This window comes from Triticum urartu, chromosome 6A (assembly GCF_056163025.1).
Source record: "Triticum urartu cultivar PI428250 chromosome 6A, HENAU_Tu73, whole genome shotgun sequence".
In the NCBI taxonomy this organism is placed as follows: Eukaryota; Viridiplantae; Streptophyta; class Magnoliopsida; order Poales; family Poaceae; genus Triticum; species Triticum urartu.
The window spans coordinates 365,339,806-365,359,231 of NC_141878.1; the positions used below are offsets into that span (position 1 = coordinate 365,339,806).

At 46.0% G+C, this 19,426-nt stretch overlaps 1 protein-coding gene across 1 annotated transcript; it reads right to left on the minus strand.

Annotated features, from left to right (window-relative positions):
• Nucleotides 1–3,939: 3,939 nt before the first annotated feature.
• Nucleotides 3,940–4,404, minus strand: LOC147965272 (uncharacterized). Its single transcript, XM_087530385.1, has one exon. It carries the CDS (start codon nt 4,402–4,404, stop codon nt 3,940–3,942), a length of 465 nt encoding a protein of 154 aa, XP_087386511.1.
• Between the last annotated feature and the right edge of the window lie 15,022 nt (nt 4,405–19,426).

Below are 19,426 nucleotides of genomic sequence, written 5' to 3' on the forward strand. Positions count from 1 at the left end.
TTGGTCCTTCATAATGCACAACCAATTCATCATTATAAGCATTCTTTTGACAGAACTTTGTGAGCCTATATTCAAGAGAATATCCTAGTTCATTATTTTGAATAGCCAAATCATCATTAAGTTCAGAAATTCTATCAACTAAAACATTGGTAGGAGCCCTTTTTCTAAGATTTTCATTGAAAGCAACATAGTCTAGAGATTGAAAACTCATTATTTCTTCTTGATCAAAGAGGATAGCCTCTATGAGAGGACGGCAAGCGTCCACCCTATAATGCGCAAAGATTTCTTTGGCTTCTTTTATTATGAATCTAAACTCATGAGCCAAAAAGATAGTAGAGGCACGCTTAATAGAAGAATGCTCAATATTAGAAAATTCCAGAAAAATCCTTTGTATGGAAGGATGCATGTGCATGAATTGTCTTTCAAGTTCAACTACAAGCATGGAAATAGCGTCTGCAAGACTACTAGTTCTGTGAAGGATAGAACTACCCATAGAAGGTAAAGCACCGGCACAAGTAAAGAAATCTTGAATAACTCCTTTTCCAATAATATTACCACTAACAACACGGAATTTTTTTGTATGAAAGATGGTAGGTTCTTTAGCAGGAGCATCCAAATTTTTCATGATATTATTATTGTCCATATCGACAATAATTTCCCCAATTATAGAGGCAAAAGGTAAAGGACTTGACATAACAACAAGCAAACAAACTAACACACAAGCAAACAAAAAGCAAACGGTCAAAAAGAGAGGGACAGGGAGGATAGAGAGAGAGAGGGCGAATAAAACGGCAAGGGTGAAGTGGGGGAGAGGAAAACGAGAGGAAAATGGCAAATAATGTAATGTGGGAGATAGGGATTGTGATGGGTACTTGGTATGTTGACTTTTGCACAGACTCCCCGGTAACGGCGCCAGAAATTCTTCTTGCTACCTCTTGAGCACTGCGTTGGATTTTCCCGAAGAGGAAGGGATGATGCAGCGAAGTAGTGTAAGTATTTCCCTTAGTTTTTGAGAACCAAGGTATCAATCCAGTAGGAGGCTACGCGTGAGTCCCTCGTACCTACACAAAAACAATAGCTCAACGCAACCAATGCGCTTAGGGGTTGTCAATCCCTTCACGGTCACTTACGAAAGTGAGATCTGATAGAGATGATAAATAATATTTTTGGTATTTTTGGTATAGAGATGCAAAGTAAAAAGTAAAAGGCAAAGTAAAAGCAAAGCAATAATAAAGTGATGGAGATTGATATGATGAGAAAGAGACCCGGGGGCCATAGGTTTCACTAGTGGCTTCTCTCAAGAGCGTAAGTATTCTATAGTGGGTGAACAAATTACTGTTGAGCAATTGACAGAATTGAGCATAGTTATGAGAATATCTAGGTATGATCATGTATATAGGCATCACGTCCGAGACAAGTAGACTGAAATGATTATGCATCTAATACTATTATTCCACTCATCGACCGCTATCCAGCATGCATCTAGAGTATTAAGTTAAAAACAGAGTAACGCCTTAAGCAAGATGATAAAAACCCCATCTTGTTATCCTCGATGGCAACGATACAATATGTGCCTTGCTGCCCCTTCTGTCACTGGGAAAGGACACTGCAAGATCGAACCCAAAGCTAAGCACTTCTCCCATGGCAAGAACAACCAATCTAGTAGGCCAAACCAATCTGATAATTCGAAGAGACTTGCAAAGATAACCAATCATACATAAAAGAATTCAGAGAAGATTCAAATATTATTCATAGATAGACTTGATCATAAACCCACAATTCATCGGTCTCAACAAACACACCGCAAAAAGAAGATTACATCGAATATATCTCCACAAGAGAGGGGGAGAACATTGTATTGAGATCCAAAAAGAGAGAAGAAGCCATCTAGCTACTAACTATGGACCCGTAGGTCTGAAGTAAACTACTCACACTTCATCGGAGGGGCATGGATGATGATGTAGAAGCCCTCCGTGATCGATGCCCCCTCCGGCGGAGCTCCGGAACAGGCCCCAAGATGGGATCTCGTGGATACAAAAGTTGCGGTGGTGGAATTAGGTTTTTTGGCTCCATCCCCAATCGTTTGGGGGCACGTGGATATATATAGGAGGAAGAAGTACGTCGGTGGAGCTTCGAGGGGCCCACGAGGCAGGGGTGCACGCCCTAGGGGGCGCCCTCCACCCTCGTGACTGCCTCATGGCTTTCTTGACGGAGGGTCCAAGTCTCCTGGATCTTATCTGATGAGAAAATCACGTTTCCGAAGGTTTCATTCCGTTTGGACTCCATTTGATATTCCTTTTCTTTGAAACCCTAAAACAGGCAAAAAACAACAATTCTGGGCTGGGCCTCCGGTTAATAGGTTAGTCCCAAAAATAATATAAATGTGGAAAATAAATCCCAATAATGTCCAAAACAGTAGATAATATAGCATGGAGCAATAAATACTTATAGATACATTGGAGACATATCACTAAGCCCCCGAGTGAGAGGATTGCTCTTCACTCGGTAGGATTTTTAAAACTTAGGCGAATCAGGTTCGCAGCTAAGCCCCCGAGTGGGAGGATTGATCTCCACTCGGAGTGGTTTTGAAACTTAGGCGAATCGGGTTCGCAGCTAAGCCCCTGAGTGAGAGGATTGCTCTTCACTCGGTAGGATTTTTAAAACTTAGGCGAATCAGGTTCGCAGCTAAGCCCCCGAGTGGGAGGATTGCTCTCCACTCGGAGTGGTTTTGAAACTTAGGCAAATCGGATTCGCAGCTAAGCCGCCCATTGGGGGATTTAAACACAAGTATTGATGGGACAACAATCATTAAGATACTACAAAAATCTTGTCTTTGATAAGCAAACTGAATGATCCTTATTACAACTCGTCGACTCGAGTGTTTAAGTGTAAAAACGGCGGAGCAGATCCGCATTCCACGCGCGTGGCTCGTCTTTCTGTCGCTCCACATTATAGAAGTGATACGCTATGTTTTGGAGCACCTTGGTGATGATGAAGGGACCTTCCCAAGCAGGAGAAAGCTTGTGAGGTCGTTGCTGATCCACTCGAAGCACAAGGTCTCCTTCCTGAAATGCTCGACCTCTTATGCTTCTGGCATGGAACCGACGGAGGTCTTGTTGATAAATGGTCGACCGGATCAAGGCCATCTCTCTTTCCTCTTCCAGAAGATTAACGGCATCTTGTCGAGCTTGATCTGCTTTGGCTTCTGAGAAAAGTTCCACTTGGGTCGCATTGTGAAGCAAATCACTTGGCAGCACGGCTTCAGCCCCATAGACCATGAAGAAGGTAGTCTGACCAGTCAATCAATTTGGTGTTGTTCTCAATCCCCAAAGGACCGATGGCAACTCATCCACCCAAGCACCTGCCGCATGCTTGAGGTCGCTCATCAACTGGATTTTGAACCCCTGGAGGATCAAACCATTTGCTCTTTCGGCTTGTCCATTCGACTGCGGGTGGGCAACTGAAGCGTAATCGACCCGAGTGCCTTGGGAAGCGCAGAAAGCCTTGAACTCATCTGAATCAAAGTTTGAACCATTGTCCATGATGATGCTATGAGGAACCCTATATCTGAATGTTAACTCTCTGACGAAGCTGACGGTGGTACTTGAGTCGAGATTTTTGATGGTTTGGCTTCAATCCATTTAGTGAACTTGTCAACTGCTACTAGCAGATGAGTGAAGCCGCTCCTACCGGTCCTCAGAGGACTAACCGTATCTAATCCCCAAACAGCAAATGGCCAGACGAGTGGAATGGTCTTTAAGGCTGATGCAGGTTTGTGGGACATGTTGGAGTAGAACTGACAACCCTCACACTTGTCGACTATGTATTTTTCTATTTCATTTGCTCGCAGCCAGTAAAAACCCGCTCGATATGCTTTGGCCACTATGGTCCGGGAGGACGCATGGTGACCACAGGTCCCTTAGTGGATATCATTGAGGATCATTCGACCTTCTTCTGGTGTGATACATCACTGGGCGACTCCGTAACACTCTCTCTGTAAAGTTGTCCTCCTATCACGGTGAAGGCTTTGGATCGACGGACAATATGACGGGCCTCATCTTTATCTTTCAGAAGCTCCTTCCTGAGCAGATATGAAATATACGGCACCGTCCAGTCTATAGTGATCACTAAAACCTCCATGATCAGGTTGACCACGACTGGGATTTCGACTTCAGTCGGATCAGTAGAACTTTGAGGTTGTGTGGGCTCTTCTGTGAAAAGATCCTCTTGAACTGACAGGGTGTGGAGATGCTCCAAGAACACATTGGTGGGAATAGGCTCGCGCTTGGAACCTATCTTCGCTAGGTCATCAGCTGCTTGATTCTTGATTCGGGGTATTGGGTGGAGCTCTAACCCTTCAAACTTGTTTTCCAATTTTCTCACTGCATTGCAATAGCCGGTCATGGCCGGACTCCTGATGTCCCACTCCTTCATCACTTGATTCACCATTAAATCTGAGTCGCCGTAAACCATTAGGCGACGGACGCCGAGTGAAATGGCCATACGCAACCTGTTGGGGATATGACTATCAGATATGACCCGCCCAGGAGGGGCCGGGTCATCCATTATGGCGGTTCATCTAAATGAAGCCCAAGAATATACTAAGGATGGCCGTTCATAGATAGTCTTGTTAAAAGGCCTAAGTTTGGGGGCGGCTTAAGGCCCGTAAGTGTAAACCACCATGTATATGTAAACTTGTATTGTAAGGCATGTAAGATAAGTCACCGAGCCGGACACGTTTGTATGAGCCGGCCGGGGCTCTGTAGGCCGTAGGCTTCAACCCATGTATATAAGGGGACGACCCGGCAGCGGCTTAGGGAAAGAGACAACAAATCTAAAGCCAGGCAAAGCGTGTTTGCTCCCTGGTAATCGATACCCTAGCAATACCACCTCAAACTGGAGTAGGCCTTTACCTTCACCGCAAGGGGCCGAACTAGTATAAACTCTCCATGTCCTTTGTCCTGTTTAACCCCTTTAAGCTAACCTCGTCGCAATGGCTCCACAACTAAGTACTTCTATGAGGACATCTGCCGTGACACTTCCACGACAGTTGGCGCCCACCGTGGGGCCAGACATGGTGGTTTTGAGTTCTTAAAGGGCAGCTTTGAAGGGTTCAAGGGATACACTGTGGGCTGGATGACCAAGAGTCATCACGGCAAGCTCTACATCGACGATGCAGGCTAGGGCCCCGAGGCCGGCTCAATTGAGTACGGGTATCGGGTCCCCTTCGGCGGAATCCATGTCTTCATCGGTAAGATCGGCGAGCCGGCCCCTGAGCCGGACATCTGCACCGACATCATTGAGACGGCTCAGCGTGCACGACCCGCCCGGGCTCAACCCGCCGTAAGGCATGTCTTCGTTGGGTTCACCCACGGGGTTGAGTTGGAAGGCTCTGTCTCCGGCGGTGAGACGGCCATCTGCTCTAATGCTGAGTCGTCCACAGGTGAGACCAACTCAATGTATCAGCTACAAGACAGGCGGCTTGGGGGCTGTTCCGATGGCGATAGTATTTCGGATCCCCGTGAGCCACCGACCAGGGTGGCGATCTTCATGGCTCACACCCAGCCGGTTCTTGGTTTGACAGCCGCCACGGCTATGACTTCTAGTGCAGCAGCGGTAACGGCAGCCGGGGCTGGCGGTTCCGCACGCCCGCCGGCTCAAGTCTTAACAGATCCGTTGGATGCTCTGGCGACTCTGATGGAGGTTGAGGTAACCCCAGACAACCAGGAGCAGCACAAGGCAGAGATAGCTATGTTGCGTGATGAGATAGGGCAAGCTAAGGCGGAATTAGCAGCAGAAAACGCCAGGATGGCTGCAGAGCGGGCCATTTTAAGTGCCCAAGCACAGCGAATTCAAGAAGATTCATACCGGCTCACGGTGAATCAGAACGCGTCTAACGAAGTTTTGAGGAGAAAATACCGGAGTCTGTCGGATTTGGGGTTCCGGCAAACCCTTAAGGTTTGAACACTAGGGTGCGCATGAAGTCTTTCCCTCCTACCGATCTACGCTCTAGCTCGCCAAGGTCTCATGGACGAACTCAACGAACTCACAACACAGAAAGACACGGGGCTTATACTGGTTCAGGCCACCGTTGTTGTGTAATACCCTACTCCAGTGTGGTGGTGGTGGATTGCCTCTTGGGCCAATGATGAACAATACAAGGGGAAGAACAACCTCCTGAGGTTGAGGTGTTCTTGTGCGTATGAACTTGTGGTAAATAGATTCCCTCAGGATAAGATGAGATGAGATCCGATCCCATCCTCCCCTACTATGGTGGTGGCTAGTCCTATTTATAGAGGCCCTGGTCCTCTTCCCAAATATTGAGCGGGAAGGGAGCCAACAATGGCGGGCTAATTTGAAGGGGGACAGCTAGTACAAGCTATCCCGACAAAAGCGGTCTTCGCCTGTGAAAGGCTCTGGTGGTGACGCCGTCTTGGGCTCGACGATGACCTCCGTCTTGCAGTCATGGTCTTGGTCTTGTTGCACCAAAATGGCAACCTTTACCTGAGGCCTCGGTACTCCACGGCTGCGCTTGCCTCCTTTGCACCAAAGGGGAAACAAGGACGCTGCGCGCGCTGGCGCTCGCCTGGTGTCGATCGTCATGGCTCACATCACGAGAGCCTCGTGAGGTTCGCCTCGCCTTGATATCTCCGCCCCTCATGAGCCTGCCTGACTAGGACGCTCGGGAGGAGGTCTTGCATCGTCCGCCTCGCGAGGCTTGGACCCTCGCGAGGGTCTTGGATGCTTTGTTGATGAAGATTTGTCGTACGACCTGCTTCTTGGCCATGCCGCGGGCCGCAAGCAGGCAAGTCTGGGGACCCCCATTCCCAGAACGCCGACAGTAGCCCCCGGGCCCAAGGTGCGCTCGGGCTTGGCTTCGCAGCGAAGCCAAGGGTCAAGTTCGGAGTACCACAGGCCCCAAAAGCCCGCGGCCTCGGTTGACGCACGGCAGTTGATTGGACGTGGGCGTCTCGGCTTCCCCACGCTGCCTCGGCAACTGCACGACTTGACAAGTTCCTCTTCCTTGCTTGCTTGCTTCTTCCTCCTTGCTCTACTGCTTGCTCCAATGGCGCCTATCAGAAGGTTCTCCGCCGAAGAGAAGGGGAAAGCCCCCCGGGATGTCCCGGAGCCACTCTCGTCGAAGAAGAGGTCAATCCGTCGCCGTGATGAGGTGGCGATGCAGGTGGTGACGAGGCCTTGGTGCGAGTGGCCTCCTCCAGGGTATCTGCTACCCCTGTACGCCCAAGCTGAGGGCTTGGGAGAACGAAGTGACGAGCAGCGCCGCCCGCGCCGCTTCCGGGGTCGCCACGCCACGACGACGCGTGCCCTCCACGCCGCAGACTCCTCGCGCGAGTTGGTGTTGTGGGCGCCGATGCCACCAAGCTCCTGGATCCGCTTACCGTGGTTCTTCTCCGACGTGATGCCGCCGAGGGGGCCTCTCGAGCTCTGGCTACGGCACGCCGACTGCAGCGCTCCGGTGACCGGAGCGGAGATTGAAGCGGTCCCCACCGGCAAGATCTTCATGACTCGCGGCTGGGGCGAGGTCGCGCGGGTCTGCCGTGCACGGGGTGCCCTCGCGATCCACTTCGAGTACGATGGTGCCTCCACGCTCTTCTTCAAGGTCTTCGACGCCGAGGGCCGCCGCCTGGAGTGCTGCTCCGGAGAGGAGCGCGAGGCTGATACGCACTCCGCTCGCGACCACTCCAGCAGCAGCAGCCCTTGGGAGTCCAGCAGCTCTCCTGAGCTCTACGAGACTCCGGAGACGAGCGACGATAGCTACGTGCCCCCGAGCTCTCGCCGCGCTCGGAGCAGGGCTGCGGAGCCCGTCCGCCGCCGCCGCTGATCTGGATGGGGTTGGCGCCAGCCTCCCGTGGCCCACTGTTGATGATGGCGTCTGCCACGGAAGGGTGTAGATAGGATTCCCCTTAGTATTAGCTTTTGTTTCCTGCGAAGAATCATGAATCACCCTGTAGGGGCATGTAAGGATCTGCAATGCCTTTGTACTTATCTTCCTTGTTATGAAGATTTGATGAACGTGTGTCCCGTTAAGGCTCGGTCCCCCCTTTCTTTCCTCGCGATAGCTTGTTGCTCTACGCTGACGGGTCCCAGTCCCAAGGCGGCTACAGCCGTCGCTGGTATGCCAGGTCGCGATGCCATGGTTAAGGCCAGGAGGTGCGCGGCCCGAGGTCTAGTAAGAGCCCCTGAGGCGCGATGCTCAAGAGGTCCCCCCTTAGCGCCCAAGCGGCCATGGTAAGGAAAGAAAGGAAGATGACTTGGCCGGAACGGGGTTGCGGCATGGTGTGAGCGACTAGTAGGCCCAAATATTTAGCCGACCCGAGGGTGAGACTTATCTTGCTGACTTCGTGGTGAGTCCTGATGTTGCGCTAGGGCTGCGCGCCAACTTATGCGACATAGCTAGGCCGGTCCGTGCAAGTTTTCCTTCCCCCGAGCTCTTCTTAGTGCTCTACGTCCTCAGGTTCCGGCCCTCGAGCGAGCTTAGCCGCCACTGGTATGCCAGGTCGCGATGCCGTGGTCAAGGCCAGGGGGTGAGGGCTGGAGAGCCAGTAAGAGCTCCTGAGTCGCGATGCTCAGGAGCCCCCCTTATACGCGCAAGCGATTTGCATGAGAGGAAAGGAGACTCGTGGTGCCGCCTGCTATCCTTCCCGCGGGGGTCCCTGTGGACAGGCACAAGAAGAAACATGGTTTGCCGTTATTGCCACCTGCCTACCGCTGGTTGGTCCGGAGGAAGTGAAGGCACTGAGGGCCTGGTGAGGTGATGTGCGCGGGGCGTGCCGTGAGCCAGAGCTCGACCGCTCAGATTTGTCAATATGGCAGGGACGGACCCATGCACCAGCGCCGTGCCTGTGAGGAGGCCCCGTGGGAGGCGATGATCGAGCAGGTGATAACCATAGCCAGGTTAAGCAGGGAGAGCAGATCAACTTAGGTAAATGCAGGAAGATACATGACACTGATAACCCACAAGTACAGGGGATCACAATAGCTTTCGAGGGTAGAGTATTCCACCCAAATTTATTGATTCGACACAAGGGGAGCCAAAGAATATTCTCAAGTATTAGTAGCTGAGTTGTCAATTCAACCACACCTAGAAACTTAGTATCTGCAACAAAGTGTTTAGTAGCAATGTAATATGATAGTGATGGTAGCGGTAACAAAAGAGTAATGAAAGCAAAGTAATGTTTTTGGTAATTTGTAGTGATTGTAACAATAGAAACGGGAAAGTAAATAAGCGTAAACCAGTATATGGAAAGCTCGTAGGCATTGGATCAATGATGGATAATTATGCCGGATGCGGTTCATCATGTAACAGTCATAACATAGGGTGACACAGAACTAGCTCCAATTCGTCAATGTAATGTAGGCATGTATTCCGAATATAGTCATACGTGCTTATGGAAAAGGACGTGCATGACATCTTTTGTCCTACCCTCCCGTGGCAGCGGGGTCCTAATGGAAACTAAGGGATATTAAGGCCTCCTTTTAATAGAGAACAGGAACAAAGTATTAGCACATAGTGTATGAACTCCTCAAACTACGGTCATCACCGATAAGTATCCCGATTATTGTCACTTAGGGGTTAACGGATCATAACACATAATAGGTGACTATAGACTTGCAAGATAGGATCTAGAACTCTCATATATTGATGAAAACATAATAGGTTCAGATCTGAAATCATGGCACTCGAGCCCTAGCGACAAGCATTAAGCATAGCAAAGTCATAGCAACATCAATCTCAGAACAAAGTGGATACTAGGGATCAAACCCTAACAAAACTAACTCGATTACATGGTAAATCTCATCCTACCCATCACCGTCCAGCAAGCCTACGATGGAATTACTCACGCACGGCGGTGGGCATCATGAAATTGGTGATGGAGGATGGTTGATGATGACGACGGCGACAAATCCCCCTCTCCGGAGCCCCGACAGACTCCAGATCAGCCCTCCCGAGAGGTTTTAGGGCTTGGCGGCGGCTCCGTATCGTAAAACACGATGATTTCTTATCCTCTATTTTTTTTCTCCCCAAAAGCAGTTATATAGAGTTGGAGTTGGAGTCGGGGGGTCTCCAGGGGGCCCATGAGGTAGGGGGCGCGCCCTAGGGGGGGAGGCGCCCCCCACCCTCATGAGAAGGGTGTGGGCCCCCTGGTCTTCATGTTTGGCGAGGATTTTTTATTATTTATTGTAAGATATTCCGTGCAGTTTCAGGTCATTCCGAGAACTTTTGTTTTCTGCACATAAAACAACATCATGGCAATTCTGCTGAAAACAATGTCAGTTAGGGTTAGTTCTATTCAAATCATACAAGTTAGAGTCCAAAACAAGGGCAAAAGCGTTTGGAAAAGTAGATACGTTGGAGACGTATCAACTCCCCCAAGCTTAAACCCTTGCTTGTCCTCAAGCAGTTCAGTTGACAAACTGAAAGAAATAAAGAAAAACTTTTACAAACTCTGTTTGCTCTTGTTGTTATAAATATGTCAAGCTAGCATTCAAGTTTTCAGCAAAGATTATAACTAGCCATATTTGCAATAATTCTCAGGTCTCATGTTTACTCATACCAATAGCATAATCAACTAGTGAGCCATAATATTAAATCTCAGATGACAACACTTTCTCAAAACAGTCATAATATGATATAACAAGATGGTATCTCGCTAGCCCTTTCTGAGACCGCAAAACATAAATGCAGAGCACCTTTAAAGATCAAGAACTGACTAGACATTTTAATTCATGGTAAAAGAGATCCAATCATAGTCACACCCAATGTAAACTAACATCAATGAATGCAAATGACAGCTGCGCTCTCCAGCTAGTGCTTTTTATAAGAGGGTGATGACTCAACATAAAAGTAAATAGATGGGCCCTTCGCAGAGGGAAGCAAGGATTTGTAGAGGTGCCAGAGCTCGGTTTTGAAATAGAGGCGAATAACATTTTGAGCGGTATACTTTCATTGTCAACATAACAACCAAGAGATGGCGATATCTTCCATGCTACACACATTATAGGCGGTTCCCAAACAGGATGGTAAAGTTTATACTCCCCTCCACCAACAAACATCAATCCATGGCTTGCTCGAAACAACTAGTGCCTCCAACATATATCAGGTCCCAGGGGGAGTTTTGTTTGCAATTATTTTGATTTAGTTTGCATAAAGCATGGGACTGGGCATCTCGGTGACCAGCCCTTTATCTCGTGAGTGAGGAGTGGAGTCCACTCCTCTTGAGAATAATCCGCCTAACATGGAAGATACGGACAGCCCTAGTTGATACATGAGCTATTCGGGCATACAAAATAGGATGATTATTTGAAGGTTTAGAGTTTGGCACATACAAATTTACTTGGAACGGCAGGTAGATACCACATATAGGAAGGTATAGTGGACTCATCTGGAATAACTTTGGGGTTTAAGGAGTTTTGATGCACAAGCAGTATTCCCGCTTAGTACAGGTGAAGGCTAGCAAAAGACTGGGAAGCGACCAACTAGAGAGCGACAACAGCCATGTACATGCATTAAAATTAATAAACATTGGATGCAAGCATGAGTAGGATATAATACACCATGAACATAAATATCGTGAAGGCTATGTTGATTTGTTTCAACTACATGCGTGAACATGTGCCAAGTCAAGTCACTTAAATCATTCAGAGGAGGATACCACCCTATCATACCACATCATAACCATTTTAATAGCATGTTGGAACGCAAGGTAAACCATTATAACTCATAGCTAATCAAGCATGGCACAAGCAACTATGATCTCTAATTGTCATTGCAAACATGTTTATTCATAACAAGCTGAATCAAGAACGATGAACTCATCATATTTACAAAAACAAAAGAGGTCGAGTTCGTACCAGCTTTTCTCATCTCAGTCAGTCCATCATATATCATCATAATTGCCTTTCACTTGCACGACCAAATGATGTGAATAATAATAAGAGTGCACGTGCATTGGACTAAGCTGGAATCTGCGAGCATTCAATAAACAGGAGAAGAAAAGGCAACATGGGCTCTTTTGTCAGATAAACAATAATGCATATAAGAGCCACTTCAACAATTTAATCATGGTCTTCTCCTACTGACCCCCAAAGAAAAGAAAAGAAATAAAACTATTTACACGGGAAAGCTCCCAACAAGCAAAAGAAGAACGGGAAATATTTTTGGGTTTTCATTTTAATTACTTCTACAAGCATGGAAAGTAAATTAATTAAAAGCTACAACTAATTTTTTGGTTTTTCTTAAGGTTTATCAAACACACAAGAAGAAAGCATAAAAGAAAATAAACTAGCATGGATGATACAATGAAAAAGTATGAGCACCGACATCTGGCAATGAGTGTGTGTGAACATAAATGTAATGTCGGTGAGAAATACGTACTCCCCAAGATTAGGCTTTTGGCCTAAGTTGGTCTATGGCCACGGCTGGCCTGGCTGATATCCATAATAATAGTTGTTGGGGTCGTACTGCGATGAGGAAGAAGAAGGCTCCGATTGCCACTGGCTGGCAATCATCTCCGGATCCCACTGATAGTTAGATTGTCGTGAAGGATCAAATTGTGGTTCCGGTTCTGGCTCCTCGGCTGGTGCAGGGTTCTGGTAGGCGCGGATAGCCGTCAACGGAATAAGGTACTTGCCTACAGTCAAATCAAACAAAGCAGGAGCAGGCAAGGTAATGGTCTCAGGATGATGTTTATTAAAGAAAAATTGATATTTAAGCTCCCCCGCCCTATTCTTAACAATAAAATCATGTGCCACCATACTTTTATAATCTAAATAAACATGAGGCAGCACCTTTTGTTCCTTCTCAGCATGCCTAATAGGAATGTTAAAATGTGCAGCTAGGCGTGTAGCATAGATGCCTCCAAAGATGGGACCCTTAGTACGGTTCATACTTAACCGTCTAGCAATAATGCCGCCCATACTAAAAGTGTTATCACTGTATAAACCTTGGAGCAAAATAATAATATCAGGGATACTAAGGTTTCCACATTTTCCGCGTCCAATTAAGCAACGACTAGCAAATAATGCAAAGTAACGTAAAATAGGAAAATGTATGCCAGTGATTCGTGCATCGGAAACCTTCCTAGTTTCTCCTACAATGATAGTATTAATAAATCCATCCACATCATCATGATGTGGTTCTTCTGTCTTGCCCCCAAAAGGGACTAAACAAATCCGACAAAAATCATTAAGTGACATCTCCTTATGCTCATCATATAAATGAAACTCCACCGTAGGTGGTGAGTTCCTAGAATGAAAATGAAAGTTTTGCACAAAGGTATTTGTGAGCAAGAGATGCTGATCGCATTGGTCGTGGAGGAAAGCGGTGACGCCTGCATTATGAGCCAACTCATGAAAATCTTCATAAATCCCGGCTGCTCTTAAGAAATCCTCAGAAGGCCATTCACACGCCCGAACCTCCGCGGTGCGCGGCAAATTATACTTAGGCTTCGGTGCCTTTTCCTTCGAGCTTTGGCTCGATGAGCCCCTCAATAATCCCCTCATCATTCTCTGAAAAATTCTGAAAATTTTTAGTAACTTCAAAATAAAAGTAAACCAAACTCAATAATATTGATAGCAACTACTCCTACAAGTGCCTAGGGCCTATATCATGCATCAAAACTACTTTTGACCACATAAATTTGACATGCAAGCTCAAGAACAGGGTCACCTAAGCAACACAAATTTGGAATGAATAAAGCACTAGAACAAAAACTAATTGGACCAATGGAGGAGTCACATACCAAGGAACAATCTCCCCAAGCAGTTTTGTGAGAGGTGCTTTGAGCAAGGAGATCGAAAATGGCAGCAAAACGAGCTTGGACTCGGGTTTGAGTTGGTTTTTCGTGTTTGGGGGATGAAGATGAATTGTGTGGCTGAAAGAATAAGTGGAGGAGGGCCACCGTGGGCCCACGAGGCAGGGGGCGCGCCCTCCACCCTCGTGGCAAGGTGGTTGGCCCCTCTGGTGTGTTCTTTGTTCCATAAATCCTCAAATATTCTATAAAAATCATATTTAATTTTCAGGGTATTTGGAGAACTTTTATTTTCGAGATATTTTTATATTGCACGGATAATCAGATAACAGACAGAGAATTATTTATTTTGTTTTATTTCAACTAAATAACAGAAAGTATAGAAAGGGTACAGAGGGTTGTGCTTCTAGTTTCATCCATCTCATGCTCATCAAAAGTAATCCACTAACAAGGTTGATCAAGTCTTGTTAACAAACTCATTCCGATTAACATGAAACCGGAGAAATTTCGAATAACACTAGGTTACCTCAACGGGGATATGCACATCCCTAATAATAAGTATATCATATTTCTTCTTGACAGTAGGAAGAGGAAATTCAAAACCTCCAAAGATAATCGATGGGATTTTTCCGATAGTATTGATATTATGAACTTGAGGTTGTTTCCTCGGAAAGTGTACTGTATGCTCATTACCATTAACATGAAAAGTGACATTGCCTTTGTTGCAATCAATAACAGCCCCTGCAGTATTAAGAAAAGGTCTTCCAAGAATAATAGACATACTATCGTCCTCGGGAATATCAAGAATAACAAAGTCTGTTAAAATAGTAACATTTGCAACCACAACAGGCACTCCTCACAAATACCGACAGGTATAGCAATTGATTTATCAGCCATTTGCAAAGATATTTCAGTAGGTGTCAACTTATTCAAATCAAGTCTACGATATAAAGAGAGAGGCATAACACTAACACCGGCTCCAAGATCACATAAAGCAGTTTTAACATAGTTTCTTTTAATGGAGCATGGTATAGTAGGTACTCCTGGATCTCCAAGTTTCTTTGGTATTCCACCTTTAAAAGTATAATTAGCAAGCATGGTGGAAAAGCATGGTGGAAATTTCAGCTTCCGGTATCTTTCTTTTATTTGTAACAATATCTTTCATGTACTTAGCATAAGGATTCATTTTAAGCATATCAGTCAATCGCATACGCAAAAATATAGGTCTAATCATTTCAGCAAAGCGCTCAAAATCCTCATCATCCTTTTTCTTGGATGGTTTGGGAGGAAAAGGCATGAGTTTCTGAACCCAAGGTTCTCTTTCTTTACCATGTTTCCTAGCAACAAAGTCTTTCTTATCATAACGTTGATTCTTTGATTGTGGGTTATGAAGATCAATAGCAGGTTCAATTTCTACATCATTATCATTACTAGGTTGAGCATCATTATGAACATCATCATTAACATTTTCATTAGGTTCATGTTCATGGCCAGATTTTGTTTCAACATCAGACATAGATATATCATTTGGATTATCAGGTGGTTCAGCAATAGGTTCACTAGAAGTTTGCACAGTTCTGTCATTTTTCTTCTTCTTCTTCTTCTTTTTAGAAGAACTAGGTGCATCAATATTATTTCACTGAGAATCTTGCTCAATTCTTTAGGGTGGCCTTCAGGATACAAAGGTTCCTGAGTCATTCTACCAGTTCTAGTAGCCACTTTAACAACATAATCTTTTTTTCTTACTATTCATCTCATTGAGCAATTCTTTTTGAGCTTTAAGTACTTGTTCTACTTGAGTGGTAACCATAGAAGCATGTTTGCTAACAAGTTTAAGTTCACCTCTAATATTAGCCATATAATCACCTAAGTATTTAATCATATCAGCATCTTGTTTTAATTGCCTACCAGAATAAGCATTGAAGTCTTCTTGCTTAAACATAAAATTATCAAACTCATCCAAGCATTGACTAGCAATTTTAGCAGGAGGGATTCCAGCTTTATCATATCTATAGAGAGAATTTACCTTTACTACCTGTGTTGGGTTATCGGGGTCTGAAGGTTCTTCAATAAATAAAGGATTAATATCATATGTTTCTTCAACAGGCGGTAAATTAAGACCATGTATTTCTTCAATAGGAGGTAAATTCTTAACATCTTCAGCTTTAATACCTTTTTCTTTCATATATTTCTTTGTCTCTTGCATATCTTCGGGACTGAGAAAAAGAATACCTCTCTTCTTCGGAGTTGGTTTAGGAATCAGATCATTAATTGGAGCAGGAGCTGGCTCTGGAGGTGTCCAATTATTTTCATTTGTCAACATATTATTCAATAAGATTTCAGCTTCATCCGGTGTTCTTTCCCTGAAAAGAGAACCAACACAACTATCCAGGTAATCTCTGGAAGCATCGGTTAGTCCATTATAAAAGATATCAAGTATTTCGTTTTTCTTAAGAGGATGATTAGGCAAAGTATTAAGTAACTTGAGAAGCCTCCCCCAAGCTTGTGGGAGACTCTCTTCTTTAATTTGCACAAAGTTGTATATTTCCTTTAAAGGAGCTTGTTTCTTATGAGCAGGGAAATATTTAGCAGAGAAGTAATAAATCATATCCTGGGGACTACGCACACAACCAGGATCAAGAGAATTAAACCATATCTTAGCATCACCCCTTAATGAGAACATAAATATTTTAAGGATATAAAAGTAGCGAGATCTCTAATCATTAGTGAACAGGGTGGCTATATCATTTAATTTAGTAAGATGTGCTACAACAGTTTCAGATTCATAGCCATGAAAAGGATCAGATTCAACCAAAGTAATTATATCAGGATCAACAGAGAATTCATAATCCTTATCAGCAACACATATAGGTGAAGTAGCAAAAGCAGGGTCAGGTCTCATCCTAGCATCTGGAGATTGCTTATTCCATTTAGCTAATGACCTTTTGAATTCATATCTATCTTTGCAGGCTAAAATAGCTAAAGAAGCATGTTGATCAAATAAATAACCCTCAGGAATAACAAGTGATTCTTCATCATCACTTTCATCTTCATAATCAAATTCAGTATTTTCAATCTCTCTAGCCCTAGCAAGTCGTTCCTCTAGAAAATCACTAAGTGGCATAGTAGTATCAGACATAGAGGTAGTTTCATCATAAGTATCATGCATAGCAGAAGTAGCATCATCAATAACATGCGACATATCGGAAGGAATAGCAGAAGCAGGTTTAGGTGTCGCAAGCTTACTCATAACAGAAGGTGAATCAAGTGCAGAGCTAGATGACAGTTCCTTACCTCCCCTCATAGTTGAGGGATAGATCTTGGTTTGTGGATCTCTCAAGTTCTTCATAGTGTCCAGCAGATATAAATCCCAAATGACTCAAAGAATAGAGCTATGCTCCCCGGCAACGGCGCCAGAAATTAGTCTTGATAACCCACAAGTATAGGGGATCGCAACAGCTTTCGAGGGTAGAGTATTCAACCCAAATTTATTGATTCGACAAAAGGGGAGCCAAAGAATATTCTCAAGTATTAGCAGCTGAGTTGTCAATTCAACCACACCTAGAAACTTAGTATCTGCAGCAAAGTGTTTAGTAGCAAAGTAATATGATAGTGATGGTAGCGGTAACAAAAGAGTAATGAAAGCAAAGTAATGTTTTTGGTATTTTGTAGTGATTGTAACAATAGCAACGGGAAAGTAAATAAGCGTAAACCAGTATATGGAAAGCTCGTAGGCATTGGATCAATGATGGATAATTATGCCGGATGCAGTTCATCATGTAACAATCATAACATAGGGTGACACAGAACTAGCTCGAATTCGTCAATGTAATGTAAGCATGTATTCTGAATATAGTCATACGTGCTTATGGAAAAGAACCTGCATGACATCTTTTGTCCTACCCCCCCGTGGCAGCAGGTTCCTAATGGAAACTAAGGGATATTAAGGCCTCCTTTTAATAGAGAACCGGAACAAAGCATTAGCACATAGTGAATACATGAACTCCTCAAACTACGGTCATGACCGGTAAGTATCCCGATTATTGTCACTTCAGGGTTAACGGATCATAACACATAGTGACTATAGACTTGCAAGATAGGATCTAGAACTCTCATATATTGATGAAAACATAATAGGTTCAGATCTGAAATCATGGCACTCGGGCCCTAGTGACAAGCATTAAGCATAGCAAAGTCATAGCAACATCAATCTCAGAACATAGTGGATACTAGGGATCAAACCCTAGCAAAACTAACTCGATTACATGGTGAATCTCATCCAACCCATCACCGTCCAGCAAGCCTACGATGGAATTACTCTAGCACGGCGGTGAGCATCATGAAATTGGTGATGGAGGATGGTTGATGATGACGACGGCGACGAATCCCCCTCTCCGGAGCCCCGAACGGACTCTAGATCAGCCCTCCCGAGAGGTTTTAGGGCTTGGCGGCGGCTCCGTATCGTAAAACACGATGATTTCTTCTCTTCTATTTTTTTCTCCCTGAAAGCAGTTATATAGAGTTGGAGTTGGAGTCAGGGGGGGTCTCCAGGGGGCCCACGAGGTAGGGGGCGCGCCCTGGGGGGGGGGGGCGCCCCCACCCTCGTGACAAGGGTGTGGGCCCCCTGGTCTTCATCTTTGACGAGGGTTTTTTATTATTTATTGTAAGATATTCCGTGGAGTTTCAGGTCATTCCGAGAACTTTTGTTTTCTGCACATAAAACAACATCATGGCAATTCTGCTGAAAACAGTGTCAGTCCGGGTTAGTTCTATTCAAATCATACAAGTTAGAGTCCAAAACAAGGGCAAACGTGTTTGGAAAAGTAGATACGTTGGAGACGTATCAGCCACCGGGTCTGGTCCGAGCGGCGTGGGGATGATGCAACCCGAGGGGCGCCCCCAGCAAGGTAAGCTAAAGACTTAAGAAAAAGGGATGCATGCCACAGGGACGGACCCGTGTGGCCTGGGAATAATGCGGCCCGAGGGGCGCTCCCAGCTTAAATGAACTTGGAAGATGTCACCTGGTTCTGTAGACGAAGTAGAGTTGGTGCAGCTGAAGCCACGCGTTGAAGGAATGGCTCCTCATGAGCCACCGGGACCCTGAGGCTCGGGAGGCTCTGGGGGCTCAGGAGGTTCCCTGAAGACCGTCCCCATCTCCTACAGAACGGCGTGGAACCTGGCCTCCTGAGCCGCCAGGACATGCCGCACGTTGCGCTGATAGGCCGTCGCCACGCTCTGTAAGCCGAAGGGCATGCGGACGTAGCTGTGTGGTGGACCCTCACAGCGGCCCGCACGTGATGGCCAGAAGCGTTCGTGAGATGCGGCCCTGTTGAGCCCTGGGATGTCGACACAGACGCGCAACTCAGCACCCTCGCCTGGATGGTGAGCGGCACTTCGTGAGCGGCTGTCGCCGCGCATGGCTCTTGCGTCTTGTTGCTCTTGGGTGGTCTCGGTGATGAACTCCTGAGCGGTGGGCACTCCTTGCCCTGTGCTCTCCTGAGGGTCGCGTGCCGTGAAGCATGCCTCCAGGTGATGCCCAAGCGCCTCCCTCGTGAGGTTGACAAGGTCCGAGGCCCTCCAGAAGAGAGCCCCCGAGTCCTGCCTGAGGAGGGCGCCGGGCGCACTTTCCTATGCGGTGGAGGGAGGCGCCCCTG

Coding starts and splice junctions, on each gene's coding strand:
- LOC147965272 (XM_087530385.1), bottom strand. CDS start 4,404: ATGACCGGCTATTGCAATGCAGTGAGAAAATTGGAAAACAAGTTTGAA.